Here is a 16,272-nt window from a genome sequence, read left to right as displayed (position 1 = left end):
CATTAAATAAACAAGTATACGTATGCCAGCTAGGACTTAGTTTTGAAACGAGACAGAATTATAGTGGTTTACAAGTATTGCCCATTTTTGCCTGAAACTTTGCAGGTGCACACAGTACAGATGACCAAGGAAGTCCTCATTCCAGACTGACTTCATCTTTTGTTTATCTTTCTGACATCTTAATATCTAAAATTTCCTCATATGCCAAGATGACTGCTTCAAATTGCATTTGCCCAAATAAATGATATCTCTAAATTAAATAACTTTATATACTAACATTCATTCATTTGCACAGCATTGTCTTTTATCTATTTTAACTTCTATCTTCAGAATAAATTTCCAGCACCAAAATGTCATTCACACTGGGCGCTGGTGGCACATGCCTTTAATCCCAGCACTCGGGAGGCAGAGGCAGGCGGATCTCTGTGAGTTCGAGGCCAGCCTGGTCTACAAGAGCTAGTTCCAGGACAGGAACCAAAAAGCTACAGAGAAACCCTGTCTTGAAAATCAAAAAAAAAAAAACAAAAACAAACAAAAAAAAACAAACAAACAAAATGTCATTCAGAAAGGACATAACAAATTATAATGTTACCTAGTGTATACAAGAGTAGACTTTCAAACAAACACATAGCCTCGAAAAATCAAGCATATTGTTTTCTCAGTTATCTGCTAGGTAAAAATACTTCTTAGTAATTTTAATTTGTACTGCTTTGGTTATAAGAGGCCTCAAATAATGTTTGTGAATACTAAGTCGTCACATTTATCTTAGAAAGATTGTTCTGAGTTTCTAATAATTCATTGAAAGCTAAAATAAGAAAACGTGATGCTTTCTAAATATGAGGTAGGTTTAATGCTTTAATAAGTTAAACTTCTGTTTGCAGAACTGATATTCAGATGACTTAAAATGTCATGTGAGATAATGATTTGAAACTTGACATATTTTACATGTAGAACTCACTATTGCATTTGCAGAGGCCAAAAAGTTTCCCAGTCTGATTGATAAATTGACACAGGCAGAGATGAAAAAAGAGCATTTGCTTTCCTATTACCATCATCTCCCACAACCAGACAGACGGAAAAGTTAAACATTTCTACCACAGAAATCTCAAAATCACCATCATCAAGTGAAAAATATATTTGAAGGAAAAAACAAACAACAACAGAAAAGTAAGATTTGAAAAAGGAATTAAAGTACTTTCCAGATTCTTACGAAAAGAATTCCCTATAAGTTTAAACTCTCATCTTTCCAGTGCTCTACAAGAAAAAAAAACAGGAGGGAGAGCTTATGGAAGTTATGGTACAGGAATTCCATTTGTAGTCTTCCCCTCTCCTTAATGTCTCTCCTTCCAAGCTCTCTGTTTTTGATCACTAAGGAGTGTACACCCCAATGCATCTCCACACAAGTTCCTTCCTAAAGCATTGGGCAGAGCATCCCCATAGAAAACGCTCAGTCGCTTACAAACCAATTAAATTCATCAAAATGTCTCTGTGTTTTAGGGTTTCCTCAGTAAATCGTTTATGGAACAGGAGACAGTGTATTTCTGTGTGTCAATCAACACTTCAGACATACAGACTTTACGTTACCAGGATATACCTACAAGACACCAAGAAATAAACAAACAAAAACAGTATCTATACATCTAAGTCTACATTATTTTAAAATGTTAGCATATTCAAAGCAGTGTGAAGTATTTTGACTTTATCATATTAGATTAATTTATTAGATTTTTATATGTATGCTTTTCATTTTGTGTGACTTGATTTGTAATGGTGCCTTGTTATTTTGTGGACATGTGATACATTAAAGAAAAATAAATAATAAGGAAAAATGACGTTTATGAAATGACTCCAATATTAAACACGCTTTTAAGCATGCTTCACAGGAAGTTAAATAAATAAATGTTTCAGAAAATGGGTTTTCTTAACTAAGTCATAATTGAGTCTTTGACTACTGGAAGGCAAATACATCTATCTAGGAGCTATGAAGGTTTTCCCAAATGGCTTTAGAATTAGAGAATGCAAGCTATGTTATCAGCGGTGAAGGGCTTATTCTTTGTACAGCTGAACAAAATAAGCAAAATGATTCAAGTGCCATCTATAGGAAATGTTGAAATATGGGAAGAGGATTTGCTGTGATGATTGATGCATAACTTTTACATAATATATCTTTTTTTTTCTACAAAGTTAAACACTTGGGCTTTGATTTTGAGTGATTGAAACTTCTCAGGCAATGCAAGCAATGGGCATTTAAAGCTGACCTCGTCTGCTAGCAGCTGTGGCTTCGCTAGTGTCCGAGTCCAAAATGGTGATGCAGAACAGCCGAACATCTGATGCATTAGTTGCAATCTTTTCACGCTGAGAATGTGTTATGAGTGCTGGGGTTGACAGCTGCAATTGTTTGTAATTACCTCTATTTTCCTCATAGGTGGTCTCGATGCCTCTACAGTTTCTAAGCAATCATATCTAATGCTGACTTCTTTTAGACTGCAACACTCAGGATGAACTTCCTCCCACTTTATTCTTCTGCATCAGGAAAAGTGAAACTGAAAATGCTTAATGACAGCATATGTCAAATGTGCCTGCCCTGAAGCGACTGTCACCGGATACATGAAGTGGAGATGTTTGATTATTACTCAGGTGGTTAAATAAAATAGATGTTTGATATCAAACTGAGGCAGTATGAAGGCTAAGATAGCATATTATGACTGAGTGTTCTTGCTAGTAGTGGGCACCTCTTAATGGAGGACTGTGAGTCTATAGTTCATCATGGCAGTTGGAGGGGCTTCAAGACACACTACCCCCAAATATAGCATCCTGAGGTACTGGATATTTGAAGCTGGAAGGACTTAAGAAAGGCGGGTGGGTGTAAGAGACTTTCTGACTTTCTCTGAAGCAGATTGTGAGATCCTAGGTAAAAAATGCCCCATTGTACATCATGTCTTGAGTAATGGAAGGGTGATAAGAAGAACTGAAGAAAGAGGTTTGAGCTCAGATTTCCTTTCTCTTGCCATATTTCTCTATGGCTCTATGACCTGTATCAAACTGATGAAACACACACGTTCCACCACTTCTTTCAGTCTTCATGTCCTTATGAAGCAATCTTGGTCACCTAACATTTATAGTTCATGTATTTGTATGTTTTCTTTTGTTCATTTGTCTTTTGTTCCAAAGGTTCTATCTAAGATCTAAGGAGAGAAGGAAAAGGAATTACCAACCTATATACACATACACACAAATACACAAACACACAGAGAGACACAAACAACACATATATGCACAGGCACACACACACTAGAAGCAACAGCATTTAATTAGTCATTAACAGTAATTACCAGTGCTTGAGCAGTGAGTGACTCAGATCTTCTCCTCTGGGTTAAGGCATTCTAGATGAATCTGCTTGTGATTGAGAGAATTACATTAATTATGTAAAAATTGCTTTGAAATACAGAAAAAGTAGTGGAGCATGAGTGACTATAGTTTGATTTCGATTTGTATATCAGGGGTATTTAACAGCATCTTAAATAGATTTAAAATGATCCATACTTGAGAAACTATGCTTAACTACATATATTTTATTAAATCTTTACAAGAAGATTTTTCAGTCATACAATAAAACTTGCCAAAAGTTATTGTTGCTAAAATCAATGTTTTGTAAGACATGTGGTTGGCTGGAAAGGGTATATTAATATAGGTGTACAAAACAAAATAATCAATAAACTCAAATAGGTATTAATTCAGAACAAGGCTTATAAAAACCTGTGCTATCACACTCCACTTGGAGGTTAGCTCTATCATTTATTTCGCTAGGCATCAGGTCCTGTGGATATTAGACTCTCACTGCATCAGCCTCGATGGAGCTATTCTATCATATACTTATCAGAGAGGTGGAGAACAAAGGAACAGTCCACGCGAACGAGATCATGTAATTGTATTTAGCATTATGTGACGATAAACATACTGCAGATAGAATGAGTTTGAACTGAGAATAAAGTCCATCATATATCAAATAGCAATGAATTTACTTGAAAATGATGAAGAGGATTGCTTGTATATTTCCCACTATGCGTTAGTTTTTTACCTGTGATAAAATATCTGTCATAATCAACTTAGAAGAGAGGAAGGATTCCTTTCTGCTTGGTTCAAAGGTTTCACTGCCATGTGGGAAATATTCAACGCATGTCATCCAGAAAGCATGGTCGAGTAGGAGGTGGCAGACAGGCTGCATACAGTCCCAAGGCAAACTGCCCCGGCCCTCTTCCCCCAGTCAGGTACCACATCCTCTTAATGGTGTTCATTTTTGTCAGTGAGCCACAGCCCCATGATTTGACCCCAGTTTCAATATAATATATTCATAGACACACCGTTATCTTCTAATCTCCTTAATCCCCCAAAACCAGTGAAGTTGACAACTAACAATAAATATCCATCCACCTGTCTTTGTTCACTGAAATTGTGCAAGGCTTCTGGCCAGACATATTTCGCTTAGATTAATTTTTTTTAAAAGGGAGTTTCCGAACCTTGTTACTTCATTCCTAACGACTAGATACAGTGTATGTGCAGTGTTTTGTTGAAAATAATCACCTTCACACTCTGAACGTGTTCCTTTCTACATTTTCTCCATAATATTTAGTGAGGCACTATATTGTGGCATTTATTTCCTTGTTTTCTCTTTTGACTTTTGAGTCACTCATTTTATTGTGGTAAATTTCCATACAGGAAAACAATCAGGTATAAGTACACCAGCGAATTCTGAAAAATGCACATATATTTGCAATTCCTAACCTGAATGGCAGCTTCAGATTTTCCTTTTTGTTGTAAATTACACATAGATTTATAGCCAGTTACTTCCTGCCCACCCAAAGGAAGCCACTTTGTGCTGATTTCTGACACCACACATCTGTCTTACCTCTTCTAAAACTCCACAGAAATGAGAGCACAATGCAAGCCCTCTTTTATTCTGGCATCTTTTTCAGCCATGTTTTGAAATTCATACTCATTATTGAGAGTATGAGTAGTTCATTCCTTTTTATTATCAATTTCTATGTCATCATATGAATAACCTGTTGCTTTTCTATCTTTTTTTCCCATTTTTGCAACTTTCATATGTGACTACTCTATTTATACCATTTTGACCCAATCCTCTTTCCCATTAGTCCCTCCCTTGTCTTTCCCACTCCCTCTAAAATTCATAACTTCTTATTTATTATTATTACTACTACTGTTATTATACAGCACTTTCCTAAGCCAGTATAAGTGTAGCTTTCATCCCGCTGCACAGGGACTTCATTTTTTGCAGCAGATGGGGCATCATCACAAAAGTCCACAACTGGTCAAAGTACAGATGCGAGACTGCAATCACCATTGCTCCTGGGAAAGGGAGAATCATTCTCCGGGGTCGACTCCCACCACAGAAATTATCCAATTCCAAGTTGATCAATCTTAAACCTGTAATAACACATGGAATATTCATTTCAAATAGGCAATGACAAAACTTTTTATAGATTAAAATAGATAAAATACACAGTTTTTTTAAGCTTATAAAAATTTTCAAGTGTGCTAAAGACCTAGCTCCTGTTGAAGAGAAAAGCCAATGTCTGGTGTTTGTCAAAAATACGAGTCACTTGAAAAATAAGACTCATCTACTCGAGAAAACAGTTTTCAGGAAAACATCGGGCCACTACCAATTCAGAGATCTCCGGCCTCACAAATGGAAGGACAGACTCTCCTTTGGTGCAAACATAGTCTTACTAGCACAGCCGCAGCTTTCATGGTAGCAAATAAAATTAAACATGCAACCATGTCCATATGACATGTGACAAGTGTGAATGCCTTGTGTATTTAAATTCTAACTATTCCTATGAAAGAAGGTATATACTGTGGGTTATTTATTTGTTTCATTTGTTTCTAGGGAGATTTATTCAAAGTATCCACATTAGAACAAAAGACAAGCAGATCAATTGACCCCAGAATCACAAGTCTGTCTTTTATCTGTGATGTACTTTATGTTCCCAGACTCAGTTTATAATCATTCAAGGACCCCTTGATCAGGAGAACTCAGTCAGGTAATGAAAAAAAAATGTAATATTGACCTTTCTATTGGGAATCATTAACAGTTTTGGACAAATCATAAATTCAACTATTAGAAATCAACAGCAAAGAAACAATAGTGTGCAAAAACTGAAGAAAGGACTTTAAGTAACATCCATATTTATTTACATGATTTAAGTTTCTGGGATATGCCAACTAAAACCCAGGGGAAAAATGTGATCTTCTAAAATGAGGTTTCAGAAGGCAGAGTTCAAGACAGCATTAAACTGGTACTATTTTATATAAATCTTATGAAGGTAGGAATGTTTCGTCATGTGTCATACTAATTGAAATAGTTTATTCTGCAGAAAGTGATCTTCTTATCTTGATTTTAATTTGGAAAATGCCAACACTTAAAAAGAGCATTGAGTATACTTAATTGATTGATTCAACTGTATCTTTTTGATCAGTTTTGCTAATGAGCTAAATTTTTAATGATGCCAAATATTATTCTAAAAACATTGAAAACTGGTGGTAAATTTGATAAACTAAAATTTCAGTGGCAGTATTTAGAAGATAGAGGCAAGAATTTAGTCTTAACAAAAAACTAGATTTTGAAATTGCTAATTTAGTAAATTAAATTTCTACTAATTAACCTCTTAATAAATTTTCTTCACACCAAAAGAAACTGATAGAAAAAAGACTCCTTACCACATCGTGATAAGCACTGTCAGGGGGAAAGTGTACAACTGCTACAAAAGGAAGTAAAGCAGAATGTTCAAAGTTCAAAAGGATGCACAACACAGAGGTCAAAAAGAGCTGAGCTCCCAAAGGAAGGGAAGCGGGAAGAAGACAAAGATAGCAAGCACAGGAAGGACAGTGTTGACAATGACAGACCCTTTGTGTTCCAGGAAACCTAGCCTAGAGAATAGTTGCAGAATAGGAGAAATGCTTGTAAACCATGCATTTGACAAAGGGTTGCTATCCACAATACAACAAAGAAATTTGGGAGAAAAAGAAAAAAGCTCAGTAGTCAAAAAGAAACTAGATAAATGAGATGGAAAAAAATGAGCAGTAAATCAAAATAGACATTTCCCCAAAGAAGTCATAAAAAAGCCATAGCCATATGAAACAAAATGTTTAGCATCAACACCAATTTAAAAATGGAAATCAAAATTATACTGAAATATCAAATCTCTCATTAGTGTTTTTGTTAGTAAAAAGATTGTTTAAAGGTACTGGTGTAACAAAGAAACATTGGCAAATTGTTGTTTAAATCTTGAATATTCTACAAAAGATCATGACTTGATCCCCATTGCAAATGTGCTCAAAAATGGAACCTTTGAAAGGTAAATTGTTAAGAAGTCTCTATGTCATGAATGAACTAATCTATTTATAGATTCATAACTTAATGGGCTAGTGTGGAAAAGTGTAACTTTTAATAGACAAAGCTGAATGGAAGAAGTATTTGAGATTGCGTACTTAAACAGGAGATTTTGTTCTCAACATTCTCTTTCCTTGTACTTGCTGATTGCCTGATGTGAAGAGTTGAGTCTTACCACCTGCCTCCTGCAACAATGTTCTGTCCTGCCATGGACTTAGTACAAACAGATTCAAATGACTAAAAACTAAGAACTCTAAGACCATAATCCCAAATGAAGCTGTCTGTATTAGTCATGGTTCTTTAGAGTCACAAAACTTAAGGAAGGAATCTCTCTCTCTCTCCTTCCCTCATTCCCTTCCCTACCTCCATAGATTGATCAATAGGTGATAGATATAGAGAGATGATAGATAGATAGATAGATAGATAGATAGATAGATAGATAGATAGATAGATATGATATATATATAAATAGAGACAGATAATGATAGATATAGATAGTATACATAGATGACATAGATATAGATATAAATATGGATATAAATATAGATATATAGATAGGGATTTATTGAAATAACTTACAGGCTGCATTCCCGCTAATCCAACCATGGCTAGATGTGAATGAAAAGTCTAATAATCTAGTAGTTTTTCAGTCCCACAAAGCTGGATATCTCAGCTGGTCTTCTGAATATGATGGAATCACGAAGTAGTAGGCTCCAAAACCAAGGAAGGAATAGATGTGCTGCAAGATGAGAACAATCAGGCAAAGCACAGATCTTCCTTCTTCCATTGTCCTTATATAGGCTTTCAGCAGAAGCTGTGGCCCATGTTAAAGGCTGCTTTCTTGCCTCAAGGTCTGGATCAAAGGTGAGTGTGTTCCCTATTCAAGTTTTATCAAAACATATGTCTTCCAGGCTTAAAATGTGGCTCAAAGGCATATGTCTTCCTGCCTCAGAGGTCTAGATGATGGAGGTGGGTCTTGTATTTATCTGTTGCTTTCATTGGTTAATTAATAAAGAAAACTGCTTGCCCCTGATAGGACAGAAAATTAGGTAGGAGGAGTAAACAGAACAGAATGCTGGGAGAAAGAAGCCGAGTCAGTGAGTCGCCATGATTCTTCCACTCCAGACAGATGCAAGTTAAGATCTTTCCTGGTAAGCCAGCTCGTGGTGCTACACAGATCATTAGAAATGGGTTAGAGCAATATGTAAAAGTTAGCCAGTAAGAGGCTAGAACTAATGGGCCAAGCAGTGTTTAAAAGAATACAGTTTCCGTGTAATTATTTCGGGTATAAAGCTAGCTGTGTGGGCGGCTGGGTGCCAGGAATGTAGCCCGCTGCTCTTATTACAACATCTAGACTAGAAGCAGATTCACCCACCTCAAACCAAGCAGAAAACCACTCTCAGGTGTTACTCCATTTCTGGATTGCTGTCCCTTCCAGACTGATTCAAAGACGTTGGTTTTAATTAGTCTGCTTCAATTGCCACAGTAGAATACTGTAGTCAAGGTGTCTTGAGCAATAAAATTTAGGACCTATTTATTTTCTTATACTTCCGGAGGCTGGAAGTACAAACCAAAGGTTCTTATGATGCTCTCTTGATGCTCACAGATGATCACTACTCTTGCTATGCCCACAATGCAAGGGGAGGGGGTAACGAAGGTTACTTGTGTTTCTTCTTAACCTCATATAATTACCAGTCCTGTCAGATTAGTGTTCAACTTTTGCCAGAACAGTAACTTTTCTCCCCTTTTTATATAGGTCCTAATTTCAAATACACTGGGACTGCAGCATATGATTAGGGAGGAGCACGGTGTCCAGACTAACATGTAATCCAGACGCCTAGCAACTGGAATCGGTCGGTCAATTAATCCACATGAATGGGGGGAATTGCTCATTAGAAGAACAATCTAATGACACTTCAACAAATTTAATTTCAATTCTCTAAAATCTTCTGAAAACAAGATTTTTACAAAAAAACAAGCAAACAGGGCTTTCTGGGACGCGCACGAGCAAGGTCAGACGCAGGGAATCTTGGACCTCACGGCTTAAGAAATGGCTTCGCTTTCAGAATATGCACTGCGTATGTCTCGTCTAAGTGCCTGGATCTTTGGTGAAGTGGCCAGGCTTACTGATTCAAAGTCCATGAAAGTGGTGAATATGTTCTGGAAGCAGCCCTTGGCCAAAAAGAGAGAGACTTACCACTGGTATCCAAATCACAACACGTATTTTGCACTTCTGGGCACACTCCGTTTCCTTGGCCTCTACAGAGATGAGCATCCGGATTTTAAGGATGAGCAAAGACGTCTAAAGAAGCTCCGTGGAAAGGTGAAACCAAAGAAAGGAGCAGGGAAAAGAGCTACAAAGAAGAAATAGTACCAGCTTGTCAGGGAAGAAAATGTCTTCCTCGATGACTAAGAAAGTGTATCTTGTTATCTTTTCATCTATTAGAGGAACGTGACCTTCCTCAGTAGACACCAACCCTGTGTTCACATCCACTTCAGTTAAACTGTAACTGGTTTCTTGAAGATATTCTAATTCTTCAATATTATACTTACTTTGGTTTTGTAATATGAAGTTTACCTAATTCTCTAATGGAATGAATAAATTATTTATTATATTGTGATTTGTAAAACAAAAAACAAAACAAAAAAAAAACAAGCAAACAAATACCGGACAACTCAAGGGAGGGTGAGGGAGAAAGAGAAAGGCCAGAGGCATGGATTCAGCTCAGAGAGGGCTCATGGTAACAAATCCAGTGTCTCCCAGAGAGATGTCGCTGCCAATACTACCTGCTCACACTCTTCCTTCCAACCTGGAAAGTCTTTGGGTAGTGAGGTACTGTTTAAAATTCTGCTACACTTCTCCTTTCCTCTCCTTTCAATTACACAACTCAATCATATAAATATTTTCCTGCCCGACCTTTGGGCAGCCAGGGCACAACAGCTTCCTCTTCCCAGTGCATATCGAGCACAGCTATTTAGAGTGTTCTAAAGACTGAGCCAGAAACCCCCCAGCTCTCCAACCCAAGCTAGTTTTTCAGAAGGGAAAAATGTTGAAACCTGAATTAGATAGCATCCTATATTGTGACACCATTGAATTTTAATACAGAATTTTGATTAGTATATTTCATTTCATGGCTATTACTAGCTTTCCCCTTGAAATACTGCACCTTTGTTAAATTTTCAAAGTGCACTGATGTCCAAATGTAGGAAAACACTTTAAATAAACCATTTATGGATCACGTTAGAATATCTAGATTATAATGATTCAAAAAGTACAGAACATGGGGAAGTGCAAGAGCATGCAGCAACTGACTGGGGCTGTGTATTGCTTGATATAATAAATAAGTTGCAACGTCAACACTGAGAAAACAGTGGTAAACACAGGAGAACATACATAAAGGAGTGCAGCCAGCCGACACTCAGAAGCACTGATTCATAAGCCCTGATTTATTAGGACCTTAGGAACTCTATTAGTCAGGCATTAAGCTACTGACAACATGAAGTTCACCCAGGTAGAACTAGTTCGTATCTACACATCAGGATATTTTCCCAAAGGGCTAGTTGTTAGATATTAACCTGCAAGCCACTTTATCTCATGCCATGAATACTTGTTTAAAAATATTCATTTTAAATTTTTAACTATAAACAAGATGTTTTGTTGTGCATACACAGAAATTTACCCCCTTCCTCTCACTCAGTCCCAAGCCAGAATGGCTTGTGTATAAAGTGACTAAATATGTTTTAAAAGAAGAAAATAACAATTAAAAAGTATATTAGGTTATTTAAAGCTTAATTTGAGATAGCAGTAAATCTCTGCACCACACCTAGTAAGAGATGAAGGCATACCACAGAACTTCTACTTTCTAATGTGTACAATCTTCATTCCATCAAATAATCAAACTTCCGTGTTTGTATGTTAGCCAGTACATGGTGTCTAGCGTCCTGTAAACCACCTTTTTTTTTTTTTTATGCTCTTGGATCCAGGAATTACTGAGTGCTGATAAAAGAGTTAGACCTTAAGTCTTGCTCTTACAAGCAGTGATGCTGTACCACAAGGCAGAACCCAGGAATCCAGCATCACACATCTGAATAACGTTGATGATTCCGAAAAAAGTGGTTCTCAGCCTAGCACTCCCTGAAGCATTTCCACTCAGTGGTGCAGAGGTCATAGAGTTCCTTCTGACTTCTTATCTCATGGCCAGAAACTATTCCAAACTATTCCCACCTGCTTCAGGAGCAGTAGTTCCCAGTTCCCCAGGGCCTGCTTGCTGTCTCTTCGAAGCTGCCTCCCCCTCCAGAGCCCCTCCTTGACGAACCACTCCTCTCGTTCTCTGGTGATTCTTTCTCAGCACTTTTCCATTAATCTTGCTTATGGAATGATAATTAAACTACTTAACTTTAATCCTTTATTTTGTAAGGGGTTACTATTTGCTAACAACCTCTTAGACAAAGGCAAATCAAGCTAAGCCCTTGCTTATTGGAGTTCTGAAAAGGTTAGTTTAATAAGAATCCTTTATTCGGTTAAACAAAATGATGTATGCACCAGTCACTCTCCCAGGGATTCCTAAATTATTCTTTTATATGGGACTTTCAGTATGCATCCTTATGTCGCTTTAATATTTATACATGCTTCTCTCTGCTTTTCTCTGGAAATTTACCTCTTCTAAAATTAATAAATATTTCTATTTATGCTGTTGGGACATTGTCCTTGGGGAATGGATAAATTTGCATCACCTACTGCAGGAACACAAAACAAACCTAAAAGCAGTATGTGTGTGTGTGTGTATCTGTGTGTAAGAGAAACAGATCAAATGATGAGACCCAAAACAAAAAAAAGAGAAAGAAGCAGAGAAAGACAGTCAGAAGCTAGAGACAGAAGTAGAGAGAGGGCGTGGCAGAGAGGGAGAGGAATATGCTGCAAAGAATTTATCACTGCAGTCTGCAGAAAAACCAGTGGGAAAGAGAGAACAAAGATAATGGAGATGCATTATGTAGAAATGTGGACACCAGAAGCCCCTAGGACATAACTTTCCTGGGAGTAAACCCAAAAACCAGTTGTTCCCTTCTGAGAAGGAGCCCATGAGTGAGCATCCTGTTGTTCCTATTGTTTGGTTTTGTGGGGAGGGTTGTGCTCGGATTGGTTATATGGTCCTAGAGATCACCCCCAAGGTTCCAGAATGCCAGCTAAAAGTTCTCTATCACTGATACACATACTGCGGCCAGGCTCCTTTGCTCGGTTTTGACTGAGATCTATACTGTGACGAAACAGCCCAGGGGGAAACTTAACTCTTTCAACTTCTTCTCGATCTGCTACCTGCCGACAACACAGAGGCCAGAGGACTGGGTGTCTGAAATTTTCTCTAGAGAATAAAGGGCTGCGAGATGATCAACTTTCAATTGAATACTAGTAAGAAAAGAACCTCTACTTGCTTGCCAATCATCAGCACAGTTCCATGTATAGCAGGTTTGTATAAATTGCAGAAAGGGCCTCTTTTAGTAGAGCAATGCAATGGGGTACCAATTCTCACTAAACGAATTATAGAAAGCAGCATCCTGTAGACAGACAAGGCACAAAAAGGTGCAAGTTTGCAAGTCCTGGTTATATATGGAGTGGACATCAGAGCTCGGTCTGCACATCCGCACTCAGCAAATCTGCCGCAGTAGAAGCACTGGGAAGGTTCTCATGAGTTCGCAGTTCCTGGCCGCTTCTCTCCGTGGCTAACTTATCTTTGAAGACTATTTATAGATTGCCTTACCTTACTAGCCTGGGCAAACGCTAAGTGTCCTGAAACACCAATGAGCTCTTTTGTGCTAAGATCAATGTAAAAATTTTATTTTAAAATGGCCTCTTTCTGCATCCCTTCCTCACACCAAACTGTCAGTTCCCGAAAGAGAGAAATCACGCCATGGCGAGATCGAGTTTCTTAGCACCTGGTGCTCTGGCAGAGTGGAGTCTGAAATTGTTTGCTTAGCTGTCTATCTCTTGCCAAGCCATGACATATTTACAAAGTTTTTTTTTTTCTCTGTTAAACATTGCTACGGAGAAGAGAACGTAGCGGTGCAGAAACTTTCGTAGCATGCAGACACTCCACTCTCCTTGACAGCTTCAAAGAAGAGCCCTTTGCTAATTAGACAAAGTGTGTGTAGCGTTTTGAATTATTAGTGTGCACTGCCTCCCCTTTAACCTAAGCACATGTTCAGTTTTGAAAATGAACTCTTTCATCACAATCCATTTTGTGAAAAGGTATGATTTAGTGTATTACTTGCAATATGAAAGGGGCTAGCTAACTCCTTAATAGTCACTTGAAACATCTCTGTTTACACATACAGCGCACCGAGTCTGGCAACCTTTCCTGAAATGCACAAAATGTCATCTTGCAGTCAGTGGGTTGGTGTTAGAATTACATTACAGGAACAATATTCCGTAAATTATACGTTTAGATTTGTAATTTAGAAGACAATACTCAATAAATGAAATACTCCTGAAATTCGTTTTCACTTACTGTTGCAGAAAAGAGGCGTTCAGGATTTCGACTGAGGGATAGCAGGAGACCTCCAGGTTGCACCGTTCATGAAGCCAGGCATGCGTAGAAGCCAGGACTGCGCTGACATTTTCACGGTGTTTTCAGGTTTTGTAAGTAGTCATTTATGTCAAAAGGTAACAAAGCGTAAAAGCTGTGCTGTGGTGGCAGTGTTCACAGAGCTGCCTCAATGATGACATTAGTAATATGCTGTGTTGTTTGATAGCATGTGGTTTTCAGATGTTGTCTCAATGCAACTTCAAACCCCTGAGGAAAAAGACATTACATTTTAATTTTACGGGTGAACTACAATAGGTTCACTTTGCAGTCCTTAAAATTCTTGTGTGCTGATTGGTCATTTTGCTAGCCAATGATTATCTAAACTTAACAATTTTCAAACTTCGATCCCTCTGGCTCCTACCATTTTTCCTCTCCCTCTTCTGTGGCGTTCCCCTGGCTCGGCCTACTGTGCGGCTGTGGGTTTCTTTATCTGTTCCTATTGGTTGCTGGACATCGCGTCTCTGAGATAATTTGGTTAGACACCTGTGAGTATAACATTAGGAATCATTTCACTGACTCTTTTTATTTTAATCAGACCTGTTTGGTTCTATCCTGGGTCTCTGGGTGATCCTGCCGCTGGTTCCTGACCATCCATAACTATCAGACACTGGGCTCCCTCTCACAGCATTGGCCTCAGTCATTGGTTGACCACCCCCACAAGTTCTGCTCCACCTTTATCCCAGCAGATCTTGCAGGCAGGGCAGTAGGTCAAAAGTTTTGTGACTGGGTTGATGACCTGGGCCCACCGCTAGGGGTCTTGCCTGGTTATGGATCATGGCCAGTTCAGGCTCTGTATCCTCCATTACTGGGAGAATTTGCTAAGATCACTCTTGTAGATTTCAGGGAGTTTCCATTGAACTAAGTTTCAACATTGCCTGCCCAAATGTCCACCAATTCCAGTCATCTCTTCCTCTGTCCCTCACACCCAACACCTGATCCTTCCTGCTTCCATCCACCTGCAAAATCTATTATATTTCCCCTTGCTGAGGACACCCGGAGAACACGGTCCACAGAAAAAACTATGCAGGGCTCGTAGGGGTTCACAAAGACTGAAGTGACAATCACAGACCCTGTATGGGTCTGAGTTAGGTCCCCTGCCTACACTTTATGATTTTGTAGCTTGGTGTTCTTGTGGGACTCCCAAAAAAGGAAGTAAGGTGTGTCTATGACTCTTTTGCTTGCTTTTAGAACCCTTTTCCTCCTACTTGGTTGTCTTGTTCAGCTTTGATATGAGGGTTTGTGTGTAGTTTTATTGTATCCTGTTAGGCAATGTTTGGTGGATATTCCCAGGAGGCATGCTAAAGATGTATTGAAAGGAAATGGAGGAGGAGTTGATCTAGGGAAGAGGGGAAGGAGGAGAAACTGATGTCAGGATGTAATGTATGAGAGAAAAATAAGTTTTTTTTTAAAAAAAAATCCATAATCATTTTTATTCTTTTCTTAATAAATTGAGGGAAGAAATGATGAAAAATGCTCTATGTAGACAAAAACAATTAACAGAATATTGGTAACATAGAAAAATAGAAAACAGTACTCCGACCCTGTGGTGGACATGTAGTCATATAATGAACCGATTTTTGGAACAATGCTGCCAAGTAGATTCATCATCTGAGAGATAAAGGTTTCATTGCTCAACTTAAAACACCGAAGCCAATTTAATATTTATGCATGCATACAAGGGTTTGAGTATGATATACACATATATTAAACCTGGGAGAGTAAAAACTTATCAATAAGCTTAACAAAATAGAACAACTTTGGTGGGTAATGTATTTACACTGACTTTCTATTCTTCCAATGCAGCCCATAACAGCTATTATCTAAACTTTTTGAATTGAATTATTTAAAAAATATTTAACCTTTATTTTAAAATCTGTGAGTAAATCTCTATAGGAACAACCTTTATAAACACTCCTTTCGTTAATATTCTTTCTGGAATATTGCTGATTTTTATACTCAAGACCTTTTAAGTTAAATTTTATTCTACTGTTTGTAACTCAACCCTGGGTAACATTATACTGGAATGCTAATATCCAAGGCATTGAAAAGTCCTGTTCACAATAAAATCAAATAAAATAATTAAATCAATTGACTGCAATTGGATGCAAAAATAGACAGCGCTTCAAAGTGCAAATGAATAAAGAGTTTAATAAGGAAGGGGCCCTAGCTGTCTTGAGAAGTGTATACTCTGAAGACAGAAGGTTTTGATGGCTATTTAATTAAGAGGTGGAAGACCCAAAAATAGCTCTGCTGTTTCGGGGGTCAAGTGTTTCTACCTTT

General features: G+C 37.9%; 1 protein-coding gene across 1 annotated transcript; it reads left to right on the top strand.

The window, feature by feature from the left end:
* The first annotated feature begins 9,446 nt into the window (after positions 1-9,446).
* LOC130887680 (28S ribosomal protein S33, mitochondrial-like) lies at positions 9,447-9,782 on the top strand. The gene has a single exon (XM_057790216.1). It carries the CDS (start codon positions 9,462-9,464, stop codon positions 9,780-9,782), a length of 321 nt encoding a protein of 106 aa, XP_057646199.1. The 5' UTR covers positions 9,447-9,461.
* The last annotated feature ends 6,490 nt before the right edge of the window (positions 9,783-16,272 follow it).

This window comes from Chionomys nivalis, chromosome 15 (assembly GCF_950005125.1).
Source record: "Chionomys nivalis chromosome 15, mChiNiv1.1, whole genome shotgun sequence".
NCBI lineage: Eukaryota > Metazoa > Chordata > Mammalia > Rodentia > Cricetidae > Chionomys > Chionomys nivalis.
This window is presented reverse-complemented; position numbering and strand designations above follow the sequence as displayed.

Bases quoted from the DNA above. Each gene is read 5' to 3' on its own strand.
- LOC130887680 (XM_057790216.1), top strand. From the start codon at position 9,462: ATGGCTTCGCTTTCAGAATATGCACTGCGTATGTCTCGTCTAAGTGCC.